The sequence below is a fragment of the Prenolepis imparis genome, unplaced genomic scaffold (genome assembly GCF_030444845.1).
Source record: "Prenolepis imparis isolate NDT839.2.m4 unplaced genomic scaffold, iyPreImpa1.0 SCAF_47, whole genome shotgun sequence".
Lineage (NCBI taxonomy): Eukaryota > Metazoa > Arthropoda > Insecta > Hymenoptera > Formicidae > Prenolepis > Prenolepis imparis.
This window is the reverse complement of record NW_028141205.1, coordinates 12,888-32,039: the sequence shown is the minus strand read 5'-3', so window position 1 is coordinate 32,039 and position 19,152 is coordinate 12,888. Positions and strand designations below refer to the sequence as shown.

General features: G+C 27.6%; 1 protein-coding gene across 1 annotated transcript; it reads left to right on the top strand.

Annotated features, from left to right (window-relative positions):
- Positions 1 to 2,701: 2,701 nt before the first annotated feature.
- LOC145947142 (juvenile hormone acid O-methyltransferase-like) lies at positions 2,702 to 17,689 on the top strand. The gene is made up of 6 exons (XM_083056921.1): positions 2,702 to 2,754; positions 16,055 to 16,265; positions 16,381 to 16,552; positions 16,689 to 16,824; positions 17,198 to 17,342; positions 17,469 to 17,689. The coding sequence occupies exons 2-6, from the start codon at positions 16,079 to 16,081 to the stop codon at positions 17,687 to 17,689; spliced, it is 861 nt and encodes a 286-aa protein (XP_082913047.1). The 5' UTR covers positions 2,702 to 2,754; positions 16,055 to 16,078.
- The last annotated feature ends 1,463 nt before the right edge of the window (positions 17,690 to 19,152 follow it).

Sequence of the window (19,152 nt, the reverse complement as noted above, 5' to 3'; positions counted from 1 at the left end):
GTTTTAATGTAAAAATTTAAAAAAAAATGGTAATTTAACATTTTATCATTTCCACTTATATTATAAAATAAAATTAACATTTCTTTTCTGTAAATTTTAACAGATAAATATTGTCACTATTAATACGAAACATATTTATTGTGTAAAATAAAAAATAGATGCACATTGTGTTATTTTTACACTTTTTTTCAGTTATTTTAACAATTTAACATTTGAGTTCAATTAACACAACAACAATAAGTTAAATTAACATATGAATGTGTTAAATATTTAACACAAAAATTTTAACGGGGACCGTTTTTAACAAGAGAACACAAATTTTCCAAATGTGTTTCTAATGCTAGTTATATGTTTAACTGTTCAGTTAATTAAAACGACAAAAAAACAGAGATCTTATTTATTATTCTACAAATAAATTTTTAACAAAAACTGAGTTTTTTTATGATTTTGAAAGAATCTAATAATTATTATCTCATTTGCAAACGTGTGTATTACATAATAATATTGTTGTACAAAATTGAAATTTTTATTATGCATGCGATGACCTAATGTTAAAAAAAGAATTCATAAATTCTAAGAAGAATATTTAAACGGTAAAGGACAACGATTATTTAAGAGATTAATTTAATGGCATTTTAATAAAAGATTAAATAAATGTTAAATAATTCATATTATGCACAAATCACATTATCGTTATAAAGGTTACATTTTGAAAATTGTGCGGAAAAAATGACTTACTTATATATGTATACAGATATACTTACATTGCTAAAATTACAATTTTATTAAACAAAAGAAAAGATAAAATAGGGTGACAGACGTTTTTTATTCAAATGTAAAAGTAAACTAAAATAAAGACAATCTTATTAATTAAGGTCATTTAAAGACCGAAAAGTCGTAGGGTTTCGAAGCTCTGGGTCTGTAGGAATTTTCACGTAAGAAGGACTATGAGGATATAACATCCATTACAAAGAAAAAAAAACCTTTTCTATTCAGAACAAAACGGAAAATAACGGTCAAATTATACGATATTACAATAATATACTTTACTGGAAATACTGTACAATTTTAAAAATACTATAACGAAAATGATATGTATAATGTTGACTTTTCGAAGAAATTGACGTTACGTTACTTGGTTTCGAGGCAGTGACGACGCCTCTCATTTATTAAAAATCACAACAAAATCTTCACAGAAGAAAAAAACACGCCAAGTATATAAAAGAATTCATTGTATGCCTATGTCTTTGTAAAAACTTTCCCAAGTTTAAAAATAAAATTTAAAAATATATTAAGAAATGTGCAGCTCAAAAATAAATATAAAACAAAGCTTAGCCAAGTATAAATGTATTAATTTATTATCTGATATAAAATTTATCAAAAGAATATTACTTTTATATTTTTAAGAATGATTATCTGCATAATTAAAACGGCGTTTAGACCGGCATTGAAAGAATTAAAGTGACAAAAACTCGGGCATGCCCGGTTCGGAGCATTAAAATGATATAAATTTTCTAATAAGATTGCTTGAAAACTAATTTATAAAATTAATTTGTAGAGTAACAAGGAAGATTTTTTGTGTTTAAAAATGTTTCATATTAAACGATATTGCTTCTTTTAATTCTTTTTTTCTCTTATGTTTTTATATTTCAAACTTTATTTGATAGGACTGTTTTTTAAAAATAATTCTTAAATAAAATATAATTTTTAAATAAAATATATTCTTAAAATAAATATTAGAATTGTAATTAATTTGTTGATATTTTAAATTTTTTTGCTGCATTATGCTAAGATCATGTATTTTTAATTAATTTTATTCAAGATAAATATATATATATACTACACAATTATTATATTATTATAAAATCCTAATAAAAATAACAAGTAAGGCCCTGTGTACAATAGAGAAATAAATATTAAATATTAAAAATAGGAATTATTTTAAAATAATAAAATCAAAAAAACTCTGATATAAAAATACAAATTCAGGTATAAAAGGCTAATAATGGCTAATAAACTAGTAAGAGCCCTTTATACTCGTATTTGTATTTGTATATCAAATTTTTTTCGATTTCATTTTATTATTTTAAAATAATTCCTATTCCTAATATTTAATATTTATTTCTCTAATGTGCGCAGGGCCTAATCGAAGAGAAAATTTATTCGATTAATAATTAATCAATTTCAGCGATTAATTTATTAACCGCAACCGTATTAACCGATAAATCGATTAGTCGAATATTAAACGTTTTTTTCGGTTACAACCAGTTAACCGATTTTAAAATAATCGATACAATCACGAGCCCTATTACATAAGCAAAGTGTCATTAGATTTTCGATTAAGAATTTATTTGTGGAAATATCTTGATAAGACGATCGTATGACAGATAAATATCTGAAGCGACGCCTTCGTTCTCCCACTACCGTTCAAAAATTAGACGGCCGAGCCGCTGATTACAAGGGCAACGTTATGCCTGAGGAGTGTCTCTACAAAAATTGAATGACGATTTAGCGGAAGTTACAATATCAGCATACTTTTTTTGTAGGGACACTCCGGAGGCATAGCTCGAGTGACCGCCGGCTCGGCCGTCGAGCCTCGAACGGTAGTGGGGGACCGAAGGTGTCGCTTCAGATAACGGTCCGAAAAGGGCAACTAATTCCGAGCACTTTACACAAAAGACAGTGCTCGTTCGCAGACGCATCACAGTGCCAATAGAGTAAATTTTGTGCGCTCTCATTGTCAGTTGTATACATGTAAGTATATAAATGAAATGAGTGATACGAAATCAGAGTAAATAACGTCCCAGTGAGCATTACTGAGAGGAAGAGCTCTTTAAGAGAACTTTTTTCTCAAAAATGATATTAGTAAGTTATCTTTTTGTAAGATATCTTTCAGAAGAGCTCTTTAAGAGAACTTTTGAAGACCTTATTAATTTCTCTTCAAAATGATATCAGTAATTACAATTATTAATTGGCTCGATAATTAGAAATTAAAAGGTAATAAATATTAGGCCTTTTCTCGAGCAGGAAATAAATAAAGTGACGATGTTGATATGTAATATTGAAACTACTTGGTATACTGCCAAATCTTATATGGAATAATCTCATACTTGAGATTTTTATTCCATACATCCCCTCTAACCCCTCTAAAGAATTAGATGCGAGAGAAAAATGTAGATCCGAAAGTCGCTGAATCGGGAATCGAACCCGAGACCTTTCGCTTGCCGGGCGACTGCTCTTCCAACTGAGCTATTCAGATCCTTTCGATTCTATATTTTTCTCTGCTTTTAAGTAAATACTTTAAATATTACTATAACAACGCATTATGACCTGCGTATAATTATTACAATTATTAATTGGCTCGATAATTAGAAATTAAAAGGTAATAAATATTAGGCCTTTTCTCGAGCAGGAAATAAATAAAGTGACGATGTTGATATGTAGTATTGAAACTACTTGGTATACTGCCAAATCTTATATGGAATAATCTCATACTTGAGATTTTTATTCCATACATCCCCTCTAACCCCCCTAAAGAATTAGAAACTGATATCAGTAAGTTATCTTTTTGTAAGATATCTTTCAGAAGAGCTCTTTATGTTATCTATTCATAGATGTCTGTAGAGTCTCTAGCAAGCGTGCTATTTTACGAACGCCGCACATGGGCAAGCCACATATATACGTGTGTGAAATGCGTGCTCTGAGTTGAATTTCAAGGAGATAGCATTTACGTTCTTCGATATTAACGTTTAATCTTTCTTTCTTAAATTATAAATATTATTAAATATGTATTTGAGCATAAAATAGAGATTATATATTTTCATATATATTTTTGTTATTTGTTCTATGTTGCCTCTATATCCAACCAAAGAAGTTGGGTTATGTCTGCAAAAAGCACGTTGCTATCATAAAGTTTTTTTTATTCAAAGTCTATGGGCATTTTGAAACCTGTTTTAATTTTAATAAAATGTTATAAAAGAAATGTATACTAAGAGTTATATTTTTTTAATATAAAAAAAAAAATATCTAAAAATATAATACTACAAATAGCAATTCTTAACGGTAACCTTTTTTTGATATTTAAAAGAAGTCAGATTGTGGAATTCTTTTAGATGTCGTTTATGTGATGTCTTTCTTTCCTCTAAAATCGACGCATTGGAGGACTTATTGATATCATAATGTTATCATTTTGATGGAGTTATCGGAAGTCCGACTCTTAAATTTGAGTACTTTATGAATTTCTTTTGATAACATATTGCTCACTGGGGTGCGTTGCGAGATTTTTTGATTGTGAATTTTTTCCAATGGCTGTGCTAACAGCACTCCTTGCCCTTTGAAGTGATTATTGCTATTCTTATGGGATATGACGATATCACACACACAGTATTGAGGATGTCGTAAGTTTTACTTCCACGTGTAAATGTTTCAGCATATAATGGCGAGCAAATTTTGAGAAAAGGAATATTACAAGTGGTACTTTTTTATTTAAAAAATTAACTTTTTATGTGTGTATGTAGTCATTTTCTATTTATAAACATTTTTATAAATTATTTTAAATACAAAATTAATTAGCAATTTTGAGCCTGGCGTAGACGGTCGAACGCAAAAATAAAAAACAAAAAGAAAATTAAAATTCTTACTTAACTTATATTAGATAATGTGTACAGACTAAATTACATAGCGGACGTTTCGGACCCATTTTTGGGCCATCTTCAGCGCAAATGACATAATTCGTAGAAAGTTATAACATAAAAAATAAAAGAAAAAACGATTATTGTAAAGTTACATATCGAGATACTTTCTTTCATCGACTTGTCCGAGAAAAGCTTTCCGTTCTTAAGTTAAATTAAGATCATCCATAATGGGTCTCTAGCCACATTGTTCCAAGGTTCATGAGCCAAGAAACGACTAGACAGAATGCGTGATACCCCTCTGAAAAACCCCTCTAAAAAAAATCGATAGAAAACAATAGGAACCGATACGATAGAAAATCTTATCGTTTCTTATCGTATCTTAATGTTTTACTTTTTAGATTTCGAAAGAAATGTTATCGTTTTTTATCGTTTTCTTTCATTCTCTGTTAAAAGCGGATTTAGTCGTTAGAATACGATAAAATTCTTATTGTGATATATTGTTTTTTATTGTTTTATTGGAATTTATCAAGAAAAAATGATTGAAAATCTATTCGTAATCAATTGTATATTTACAATAAAAAAAGTTTTAAGTTTTTTAACGTACAATTACGAAAAAACCTATAATTTTTAATCATGCATCAACCACAAACAATTGAAAACGTATTTTATAAATGTATTATCGTAAAGTTACAACAGAAAACATCCCTGATAAAATATCGATAGAAAACAATAGGAACCGATACGATTTGCAAAAACAGTACATTGCAATTACATTGCAGTAATATTACAATCTTGCAAGTTGCATTGTAATACTGTAGGGACATTATAGAAACATATAACTGTAATATTTTATGAAAAATCTTACAGCAACATTCCAAAAATATTATAAAAAGATAGTATTCAGTCAAATCGTTAGTTCCTTCATTTACCGCTATGCGACGCGCGATTCACTATCTATCTCGTACTTAAGTTTTAGTCAGGAGAATTATATAAAGTTGATGAAATTAGCTCTAAGACTAAAGGTACAATTATCTCTTAACTTTAAAATGTCGAGTAAATGCTAGATTTAACGTTATAACATCAATAATGTTTTATAACATCAGCATAAACTAGAATTTACTTAATTTAAAGTTAATAATTATAGAAATATATATATTTTACTACATTAAATTACTATAAGTAAACATAATGATGAAAGCGCGTAATATATCGAAATAAAAAGTTTTATTTAATATTATTTTTAATATATTGCACCTTAATAATACCATGGTATTACATTGTAATTTTTTTAAAAGCGGAAATTTTACTGTTGCCACATTCTTGCAGTAATATTACAGGAATATTTCACAACTCACATGCGATATTATAATGTTAGATCTATGCAATATGTTTCTACAATCATTCAATGCTGTATGGGTTAGCGAAAAGAAATAATAAGAAACGATAACATATTAATAGGATACTTACGAAAGGAAACGCTAGAGAATCAATCGTACATTTACGATATTCTTTCGTTAACTTTCGATTCATAACTACGATTAAAAACGATGTAATCCTTTTCTGTTGTTTTCTATCAATTTTTTTATCAGGGACGTCCATCATATTCATTAGTGTCCGATTTTAAAATTCATCGAACAAGCGATCCAATTAAACGCAGTTTGTTAGATGTATGATTAATGTATATAATTCGGTATGATAAAACGGTCGCAAGAAAGAAATGTTAAATAATTCCAAATTGTTTTAACAAAGATCGTCCGTTAACTCAATCAGTCAGTCGGAATTAAAACGTAAATTTATTAATTTAAATTAATTACGAAAGATTCTTATGGTTTATTACGCAATTTGTTTGTAATTATTCTTAATTTATTCAGAACATTTTAGTACTTTCTTTGGACCATCCTCAGCTTATTGTATAAATAGTGAATGTTGTTTTTTATACATCATACCGAACACTTGTATTATTAAACGATAAGCTAAAGATGATCCAAAGAAAGGACAGAAACGTTCTGAATAAATAAAGAATAATTACACACAAAATATTTGCGTATTAAAATGCCGACGCATCGGCTCTTATTTGTTAATTTCCTTGAATCTTTTTATATATCTTTTCATATTTTATACATTTTTTTATATTCTAGTTATTTACACATTATCATAAAATCATGATACAACCAGCGCATACGATTCATTTGATAATAACAAAAATATTACAACACTTTTAATGAACGAGTTTGCCAAAGAACTAAAAAATATATCCGGAAAATGTATGGATGTTGGTTGTGGACCCGGAGATATAACAAAGAATATTCTTCTTCCAGCGCTTGATCCAAAAGCAACAATAATTGGTAAAAAATTAATAAAATAATAAAAAAATAATAAATCAGATTATTATAACATCTCGCGCGCGCGCGCACAAACACACACACATACATTGTGATAATAATTAATATTAATTAATATAACAATAATTATATATTATAAAGGTACATTATGGAGAATATAATCGAATACGCGAACAATACGTGTGGTGACAAGGAATGACTCAAATTCGAAGTGTTCGATATTCAAACGAAAAAATTGCCCAAGAAATATATTTCGAAATTCGATCACATATTCTCATTTTATGCTTTGCAATGGTGCCATGACATTCGGTAAGTAAAATTATTAAATAAATGTAAATTAAAATTTTTTTTTGTAGGAAAGAACTTTTGCATATAATTTTACTAATATATTTTTACATAACTATATTTCAAAAATTAATACTAATAGATATATATTTTCAAAATTACAATAATTAACATTCATCTTCATTGTTTAACAGCCAAACGTTTGAGAATATTTATCGTATGCTTCGACCTGGTAAAACTAAGCTGATATTAAGTATAGCACGTAGCACAGCTATCTTTGAGGCCTTAGAAATTTTGGCGCAAGATATGCGATATGCATCGTATATGGAGGTGAATATTACATTGAAATATGATGTAAAATTATATTGTAGCATAATTTCTGATTGTAGAAATATCTTTAGCAATATTTTAAAATCCGCCGAATGTACATACACTTATAAATGACTGACATATAAAATAGATTTAGTTGCTTTACATTCTTGTATTATTTAACATTCAATTTTGGATACACTTTTTTGTTTTACTTACTGATCGGTCTGCGAAGATATCAATATCAAATATATAACAGACGGCATTATTTATAAAATCACTTTCTTTATATATAAATATTTAAATATTACATGTGCGTGTGTATTGCTTCTATTGCAATGTTTTAACTGTAGACTGTCAATTATCTTTATACAGGGCAAAAAAAAGTATGTTGGAGCATTTCATTATTCGGCCCGACCTCGCGAAGAGCTAATAGAAATACTTGAAGATATCGGATTTCAAGTTCATCATTGCAGTCATCGGGAGATAACACTTATAAGAATACAGAAAAGTTTCTACGTAAGTATTTTCCTTGACATGCATGCAAAAATTAAATTCCAGAATATGTGATTAATATAATTTTTTAAATATTATTTCTTCTTATTTATTTGATTTGTAATTGCAAATTAATCATATTTTTTTAAATTCTCAATAGCCATAATTACTTCACAATATACTTTTACATTTTTGGACAATATGTCGTTTAATCTAAGAGAGGAGTTCATGAATGAGTTTGCACGTAGATATACGGAAATAAAAGTTAAAGAATACAGAGATAGTCAAGGTAATTCTAAGCTGCATAATGGAAAAGAAGAGACGGATATTCTTACTTTATATTCTGTACTAATAGTTTATGCACAAAAAAATGTTTCTTAGTTGTACAGATATCTCTCCATGATTTACGGCAAAAATGGGTATAATTTTTTTCTTTCCTATTTTTTTCTTTTAACCCCCTTTTTACAAAACGATTGTATTGATAATATTTACTTGTATTTTTTTATAGACTAATCTAAAATAATAATATTAACAAATTTATTTTACAAGTATATTGAAGTATGTATTGAAGTAAGTATATTGTGTGTGTGAACTAAATATTTTATATTTTATTTATATTACATAAGGTACAAAATATTATATATAGGATATATAATATAGTATAAAATACTTAATACAGTTTTCTTTTTAAAATTGATGGAATGTATCGAAAATAAAAGAAAAAATATTTTTTATAGATTGACAGATTCCATAAACAATGTATATACTTTATAAATTTGTAAATATTATTTTTACTCTCCAACATGGTTACAATTCTAAATAACACCATGTATGTTTTATTGCATATAAACAATGTATATTGTTTTGACCATTTTCTATTGCGTTTTTATATTTAATAATTATCTATGATACATGTTTGTACTTGATCTTAGAACTGATAATAAATAGTAATTGAATGATAATTAAACATAATTATTAGAACAAATAAATGATTATATTTTTATACATTGACTTCTATATTTTATTTCTATATCATATTTCAATATCTCATTTAATATTTATTACTTAAAAATAAAATTGATTATCCTAGTGTATCCTGTTGATGCCATTTCGATTAAAATTACAAAATAATATTTTAACCGTAATCTTGAAGAAAATTTGCATATATTTAAAAACAATTTTACTTCCATTATATCGGCAAGAAAACAATTAGAAAAATCTGGAATTTCTTCATGTAATTCTCTCAATATAATATTTAGTCAGAAGTACGAGAAAGTGAGCAGCCTCACATTCTGGATAAAATAAGAAATTAAAATAGCTACAATATTAACAAAAATAATGGCTTGCAAATTTTAATTAACATTTCTGAAAATAAACAGCCAGTTGATGTGTCACTATGAAATCACAACAATTTTGGTACTTTTAAAGTACGCATCCATTGTCTTGTCTAAGGTAGAATGCACTTTTTCACGATATAAAATGATATTAACAGACAGATGACAAAATTTAAAATTTAATAATTTAAGTTGATATTTTGTCACTCTCTCATTGTTACAAATCTAACAAATAATTTATATATTTATATGTATTGTTTATATATACATACGTCTGTTGACGGTACTGCTTCTCACGGAGCTCGGCCGCTAGCATGCATGCTTGGAGCGAGGAAAACTGCACCGCGATCCGATTTTTGATTGTTGATACTACTGAACATAATTAAGAAACTAGTGTATAAGTAAAGTTTCTTCAATAACGTGTATAGAGTGATCTAATTTTGGTTGTATATAAGTATAATAAATTACAACAAAATCTTCACAGAAAAAAAATATGCCAAGTATATAAAAAAATTCGACATTGTATAGCAAATATGGTTTTGTAAAAATTTTTCTAAGATTGAAAATAAAATTTAAAAATATATTATTTAAAAATGCAGCTCAAAAATAAATATAAAACAAAGCTCAGCCAAGTATAAATGTATTAATTTATTATCTGATATAAAATTTATCAAAAGAATATTACTTTTATATTTTTAAGAATGATTATCTTCATAATTAAAACGGTTTAGACCGGCATTGAAAGAATTAAAGTGACAAAAACTCGGGCGTGCCCGGTTCGGAGCATTAAAATGATATAAGTTTTCTAATAAGATTGCTTGAAAACTAATTTATAAAATTAATTTGTAGAGTAATAAGGAAGATTTTTTGTGTTTAAAAATGTTTCATATTAAATGATGTTGTTTTTTTTAATTCTTTTTTTCTCTTATGTGTTTTTATATTTCAAACTTTATTTGATAGGACTGTTTTTTAAAAATAATTCTTAAATAAAATATAATTTTTAAATAAAATATATTCTTAAAATAAATATTAGAATTTTAATTAATTTGTTGATATTTTAAATTTTTTTGCTGCACATTATGCTAAGATCATGTATTTTTAATTAATTTTATTCAAGATATATATGTATATATATATATACTGCACAATTATTATATTATTATAAAATCCTAATAAAAATAACAAGTAAGGCCCTGTGTACAATAGAGAAATAAATATTAAATATTAAAAATAGGAATTATTTTAAAATAATAAAATCAAAAAAACTCTGAAATAAAAATACAAATTCAGGTATAAAAGGCTAATAATGGCTAATAAACTAGTAAGAGCCCTTTATACTCGTATTTGTATTTGTATATCAAATTTTTTTCGATTTCATTTTATTATTTTAAAATAATTCCTATTCCTAATATTTAATATTTATTTCTCTAATGTGCGCAGGGCCTAATCGAAGAGAAAATTTATTCGATTAATAATTAATCAGTTTCAGCGATTAATTGATTAACCGCAACCATATTAACCGATAAATCGATTTAGTCGAATATTAAATTAGATCGCTCTATACATGTTATTGAAAAAATTTTATTTATACACTAGTTCCTTAATTATGTTCAGTAGTATCAACAATCAAAGATCGGATCGCAGTGCAGTTTTCTTCGCTCCAAGCACGTATGTTACAATTACAATTTTGATAAATTGATATATTTTTGATTCACTGTATATTATCAAGGAATAGAGAAAACAAAGAGGCGACGTCAGAGCTAACATAAATAACCATTCCACATTAATTATAAATTCGTATTATTTTTTATATAATCAAAGATTGAGACAAATATTTAATTCTAATATTTTTCGGAATGACGCAGCTTAATTCGTAGAACATAATAATGTTACTCTATGTATACATAATTTTCACTGCTTTAAACCTTCCACAAAGTCCGATAACTTTGGAAGAAGTAGAAGTAAAAGAAAAAATTGATAATATACTGCAGAGGAAATATAAACGAAGAAGTTTAATTAGAAGACGAAAAAACTTTTGATTTTTACATATGAAATTCCAGAAGAGGAAAGAGTTGATCTATTAACACAGATGATGGTAATGTATATCTTCCGGAGAAAGTTATTTGTAGTTCTATTGATAAAACCAAATCAGATGATTATAAAAAATAAGCACAATGTGAACGATTTTATTTTAGGCGTAAGAAGAGGCAGAAAATATATTCGTGAACATTGCTTAATGATTTATTTCGACGCACTGTTTGATTCTGTTTTGTGCACACGGCACTTCGGACATCTATTTCTTTATGTACTTCCATCGAATATTATGTTGTATATTAACAGATCAGCGCAACTGAAGAAAAATAATGCAACAGCGTGGCTCCTATATCACGACGTTGTGATCTCACTTTCTCAAAAATTGAATCATGGAAACAATATTAATATATATGGATGGATTTAGCATTCGATGCTCTTCAATTTTTGTTTGAACAAAATTCATAAATTTCGTAAAATAATATTTTTGCCGTAGATCATGGAGAGATATCTGTACAACTATGAAACATTTTTTTGTGCATAAACTATTAGTACAGAATATAAAGAAGGAATATCCGTCTCTTCTTTTCCATTATGCAGCTTAGAATTACCTTGACTATCTCTGTATTCTTTAACTTTTATTTCCGTATATCTACGTGCAAACTCATTGATCTCCTGATCTCCTCTCTTAGATTATGCGACATATTGTCCAAAAATGTAAAAGTATATTGTGAAGTAATTATGGCTATTGAATTTAAAAAAATATGATTAATTTACAATTACAAATCAAATAAATAAGAAGTAATTATATTAATCACATATTCTGGAATTAAATTTTTGCATGCATGTCAAGGAAAATACTTACGTAGAAACTTTTCTGTATTCTCATAAGTGTTCATCTCCCGTTGACTGCAATGATGAACTTGAAATCCGATATCTTCAAGTATTTCTATTAGCTCTTCGCGAGGTCGGGCCGAATAATGAAATGCTCCAACATACTTTTTTTTGTCCTGTATAAAGATAATTGACAGTCTACAGTTAAAACATTGCAATAGAAGCAATACACACACACATATAATACTTAAATATTTATATATAAAGAAAGTGATTTTATAAATAATGCTGTCTGTTATATATTTGATATTGATATCTTCGCAGACCGATCAGTAAGTAAAACAAAAAAGTGTATCCAAAATTAAATGTTAAATAATACAAGAATGTAAAGCAACTAAATCTATTTTATATGTCAGTCATTTATAAGTGTATGTACACTCGGCAGATTTTAAAATATTGCTAATGATATTTTTACAATCAGAAATTATGCTACAATATAATTTTACATCATATTTCAATGTAATAATATTCACCCCCATATACGATGTATATCGCATATCTTGCGCCAAAATTTCTAAGGCCTCAAAGATAGCTGTGCTACGTGCTATATTAATATTAGCATAGTTTTACCAGGTCGAAGCATACGATAAATATTCTCAAACGTTTGGCTGTTAAACAATGAAGATGAATGTTAATTATTGTAATTTTGAAAATATATATCTATTAGAATTAATTTTTGAAATATAGTTATGTAAAAATATATTAGTAAAATAATATGCAAAAGTTCTTTCCTACAAAAAAAAATTTTAATTTACATTTATTTAATAATTTTACTTACCGAATGTTATGGCACCATTGCAAAGCATAAAATGAGAATATGTGATCGAATTTCGAAATATATTTCTTGGGCAATTTTTTCGTTTGAATATCGAACACTTCGAATTTGAGTCGTTCCTTGTCACCACACGTATTGTTCGCGTATTCGATTATATTCTCCATAATATCTGTACCTTTATAATACATAATTGTTATATTAATTAATATTAATTATTATCACAATGTATGTGTGTGTATTTGTGCGCGCGTACGCGAGATGTTATAATAATCTGATTTATTATTTTATAATTTTTTTACCAATCATTGTTGCTTTTGGATCAAGCGCCGAAAGAAGAATATTCTTAATTTGTTATATCCCCGGCTCCACAACCAACATCCATACATTTTCCGGATATATTTTTTAGCTCTTTGGCAAACTCGTTCATTAAAAGTGATGTAATGTTTTTGTTATTATCAAATGAATTGTATTGCGCTGGTTGTATCATGATTTTATGATAATGTGTAAATAACTAGAATATAAAAAAATATATAAAATATAAAAAGATATATAAAAAGATTGAAGGAAATGAACTAATAAGAGCCGATGTCGGCATTTTAATACGCAAATATTTTGTGTGTAATTATTCTATATTTATGCAGAACGTTTCTGTCCTTTCTTTCGATCATCTTCAGCTTATCGTTTAATAATACAAGTGTTCGGTATAATGTATGAAAAACAGCATTCACTGTTTATACAATAAGCTAAGGATGGTCCAAAGAAAGTACTAAAATGTTCTGAATAAATTAAGAATAATTACACACAAATTGCGAAATAAACCATACTGTGAAACTCGAGATAATAAGTTCAAATAAATGGTCAAAAGAAGTAGAAAAAAAGTAGAAAAGAATCTTTACGAGTTACCTGAGTAAACTTGTCTCCGCCGCGATTCGGATGAAAATAATAAAGAACTTGTGAGAATGTGAAAGACATGTCTTAACCCATTTTTATATGATACTCGAGATAATCAATTCATTTTGCGCCGAGTTTAATATTATGCAAAAGAACTAGTAATAATTATTACGAGTTATTTGAATAAATTTGCCTACAAATTAATTGCGACTGGGTTAAACATGCACTTTTTTGTAAGAGAGATTACGAAAACGTGAAACATACTTCTAAACTTATTTGTATACATATCAAGCAACATTCCTGACAGGAAGAAATTGTAGATCTTCGTATAAATATATTCAATTTTTATTCAAACTGTCTACACTTTTATTTAACTCTTATTTCAGGTAGAGTACTCGCGCTCGCGTCGTATCCTTGAATGGTGTAGGATTACGGTCGTTCCGTGACGTTCGTATAGTTTAGAACGTCCGGTGGGTTGCGTATGTTATAATCTTAGCGACGGCGTTATACTTAATTCGGTTCTTAATTTGCGACTGCTCGAGCGCGTCTATTGTTCGGTTTTATAGCCGAATTTTGGAGTCTTTTGATCGGAGGGGGTGCCTGGTAACAGGCCCTCTTGGTCAAAGTCCCGGGTGCAAGCGAAGGAAATTTGAAGTCTCCTTCGCTTCGCTTGCATTTTTGCAATTTTAAGATTTCGCGCGTGACTCGCTGCGTATGCGGTTTTTCGTAGCCAGCGCGTTGACAAGCGGATGTAACATAAGTAGTTATAGCTATTAAGGGCTATAATAGACTGTTCCAGTAATATAATCGATAATATATCTTGATTTTAATAACTTTTCCCGTAAACCCCTGGTAAACAAATAATTGTTAGTTTCTGCTTCTATAAAAAATTCTAGAAACAGTTTCCAGTAAATAGTTTAGGTTCCTCGAAGGACCCAAAAATGACTTATTTTTAATATCCTTTTGTAGTATCCGGTAATAGGGACGGGGGTCACAGGGAGGAGATATAAAGGATTTAAAATTTAAATTGTATGTCCTTCGTTCCTCTTTGATATTCATTCAGTGAGTCTTTAATTAACAGAATCACTTTTATCTGGCTTCACAACTATAGCCATTACAAAAGAAATAAAGTAAAACGAAAAACTCGGAATGCCCATTGGGCTATATATTCAGGGTAGGTAAACTGTCCTTCGTTCACATACGTCTGACGAGCTAGGCAGTCCATCGCTAACTGCTGGTTCTGCTGCGCTCCCTGCTCCGAAAGTTCGGCAAGCCGCTATAATATAGATTCCTTACGCTATATGGAAGATCGATATAGGTTTTGATTCGCATAATACGCGCTTACACTTTTTTGATTGAATAATCACTAACCAAACGTCTAAAAATAACACTGACATTTCGACTGCTATTTAATTCAAGTTATGTATCTACCTTTCCCTCCTTTCTCAAATACATCCTCTTCCTCGTATGAAAACAAACAATCCTAATCAATCTTTGCTTTTAAGTGAGAGAATACTATTATTTAGAAAAAATTTTATTTCTAACTGTATACCGATAAAGTATTGTAAAATATTCTTTTTACTCCATATCATATTGAATTTTTTGTTATATTCTAATTATGATAGAGAAAATAAATTCTATATATTAATATTAAAGAATTGAAGGAAATGATCTAATAAGAGCTAGTGCGTCGGAATTAAAACGTATTATAAATTTATTAATTTAAATTAATTACGCAAAATTCTCATGGTTTATTATGCAATTTGTGTGTAATTATTCTTAATTTATTTAGAATATTTTAGTATTTTTTTGTACCATCCTCAGCTTATTGTATTAAAAGTTAAAAGTGTGTGTTGTTTTTATACATTATACCGAACACTTGTATTATTAAACGATAAGCTGAAGATGATCCAAAGAAAAGACAGAAACGTTCTGAATAAATAAAGAATAATTACAAACAAAATATTTGCGTATTAAATTGCCGACGCATCGGCTCTTATTAGTTCATTTCCTTCAATCTTATTATATATCTTTTCATATTTTATATATTTTTTTATATTCTAGTTATTTAAACATTATCATAAAACCATGGTACAACCAGCGCAGTACGATTTATTTGATAATATGTGCAAAAACAATGCATCACTTATAATCAACGAGTTCGCCAAAGAGCTAAAAAATATATCTGGAAAATGTATGGATGTTGGTTGTGGACCCGGAGATATAACAAAGGATACTCTTCTTCCGGCACTTGATCCAAAAGCAACAATGATTGGTAAGAGAAAATAATAAATTACGAAAGATTATAACACTCGCACGCGCACACAAACATACACATAATAATGTAATAACAATTAATATTAATTAATGTTAAAATATATATTATAAAGGTACAGATATTATGAAGAATGTGATCGAATACGCAAACAAAACATACGGTGACAAGGAACGACTCAAATTCGAAGTGTTGGATATTCAAACGAAAAAATTGCCCGAGGAGTATATTTCGAAATTCGATCACATATTCTCATTTCATGCTTTGCATTGGTGCCATGACATTCGGTAAGAAAAATTATTGAATAAAAATAAATTAATATTTTTTTTTGTAGAAAAGAACTTTTGCATATAATTTTACTAATATAGTACTAATATATTTTCAAAATTACAATAATTAACATACATTTTTGTTGTTTAACAGCCAAACATTTGAGAATATTTATCGTATGCTTCGACCCGATAAAACTATGCTGATATTAAGTATAACGCGCGCCAAAGCCATCTTTGAAGCCTTGGAATGTTTGGCACAAGATGTGCAATATGCATCGTATATGGAGGTGAATATTATTACATTGAACTATGATGTGAAATTGTATTGTAGCATAACTTCTGCGTAATTGTGAAATTTCAATCTTTAGAAATATTTTAAAATTTATTAGTCGAGTGCACACTTATAGATGAGTGACATTTAAAATAGATTCAGTTGCTTTACATAAAAACTTGTATTATTCGACATTATTAATTACAGTATCAATTTTGGATAGACTTTTTTGTTTTACTCACTGATCGGTCTGCGAAGATATCGATATAAAATATATAGCACAAACGGCATTATCTATGAAATCACTTTTTTTTATGTATAAATATTATGTGTGTGTGTATTGCTTTTATTGCAATTTTTTAACTATGGTGTCAATTATCTTTATACAGGACAAACAAAAATATGTTGGGGCACTTCATTATTCGACCCGACCTCGTGAAGAGGTAATAGAAATACTTGAAGATATCGGATTTCAAATTCATCATTGCAGTCATCGGGAGATGAAAAATTGTGAGAATACAGAAAAATATATATGTAAGTATTTTCCTTGACATGCATGCAGAAATAAAATTCTAGGCTATGCGATTAATATAATCTTTTTATATTACTTTTTCTTATTTTGTAATTAATAAATTAATCTTATTTTGTTCAATTCGATAGCCATGGTTACTTCACAATATACTTTTACATTCTTGGACAAGATGCCGCATAATCTAAGGGAGGAATTCAAGAATGAGTTAGCACGTAGGTTTACGGAAATAAAAGTTAAAGAATATAGAGAAAGTCAAGATAATTCTAAGCTACGTGATGGAAGTGAAAAAACGGATATTCCTGCTCTATATTCTGTAATGATAATTTATGCACAAAAGAATGTTTCATAGTATAGATATCTCTCCATGATCTACGGTAAAAATAATTATAATTTTTTTCTTTCCTAGTTTTTTCTTTCTACCTTTTGCTTACAAAACGATTTGATAATATTTATTTGTATTTCTTTATAGACTAATTTAAAAAAATATATATTAACAAATTTATATTACAAAGTACGTTGATTATATATTTTATATTTATTTCATATATGGTACAAAATATATTATATAAGATGTATATAATATATGGTATTAATCATTTAATACACAATTTTCTTTTTAACATTAATATGTACGTATCGAAAAAAAGAAATATTTTCTATTTACATATATAGATCGACAGATTTCATAACGATTGTATATATATGTACTTTGTAAAATAAATATTATTTTTACTCTCCACACAACGTAGTTCAATTTTAAATAACATCATGTATGTTTTTATTGCATACAAACAATGTATTTGTAAATATATTCATAAGATGGACTACTTTCTATTGCGTTTTCTTTAATAATTATCTATGATACATGTTTGTACCTCATATTAATATCGCTTTATATCGTGAGAAAGTGCATTCTACCTTAGACGAAACAATGGGTGCATACTTTAGATGAATCCATTTTTCCGATTTTTAGTGGCACAACAACTGGCTGTTCATTTTCAGAACTGGTAATAAATTCATAATAAATAGTTGAATGATAATAATCATAATTATTAGATCAAACAAATGATTATATTTTTATACTTTGATTTCTATATTTCACATTTCTATATCATATTTTAATATCTTATCTTAATATTTATTACTTGACAATAAAATTGATTTTATCAAAATGTATCCTGTTGTTGCTATTTCGATTAAAATTGCAAAATAATGTTTTAACCGTAATCTTGAAGAAAATTTGCATATAGTTAAAAACAATTTTACTTCCATTATATCGCCAATAAAACAATTAGAATAATCTGGAATTTCGTTATGTGATTCTCTTAATATTTTGTCAAAAGTACGAAAAAAATATGGAGCAGCCTCACATTCCGGATAACATAAGAAATAAAATGGCCGCAATATTAACAAAAAATATAATTGCTTTTATATTTTAATTAACATTTCTGAAAATGAACAGCCAGTTGTTGTGCCACTAAAAATCGGAAAAATTGATACTTTTTAAGTATGCACCTATTGTCTCGTCTAAGGTAGAATGCACTTTCTCATGATATAAAGCGATATTAACAGACAAACAACAAAACTTTAATTTTAATAATATAAATCGATATTTTGTCATTCATTGTTACTTTTGTAAATCCAACAAATAATTTATATATTTATATATATTGTTTATATATACGTGGACGATAAGTCTATTGAACATATGATTAAATAACTAGTGTATTAATAATGCCTTTTCAGTAACACGTATAGAGCAATCTGATTGATTGAAAATAAGATTAATAAATATACATAAAAATAAGTTTA

Excerpts from the sequence above, each read along its gene's own strand:
- LOC145947142 (XM_083056921.1), top strand. The coding sequence starts at position 16,079 with ATGGTACAACCAGCGCAGTACGATTTATTTGATAATATGTGCAAAAAC. Across the intron at positions 16,553-16,688 it reads CATTGGTGCCATGACATTCG|CCAAACATTTGAGAATATTT; the intron begins GTAAGAAAAATT and ends GTTGTTTAACAG. Across the intron at positions 17,343-17,468 it reads GAATACAGAAAAATATATAT|CCATGGTTACTTCACAATAT; the intron begins GTAAGTATTTTC and ends TCAATTCGATAG.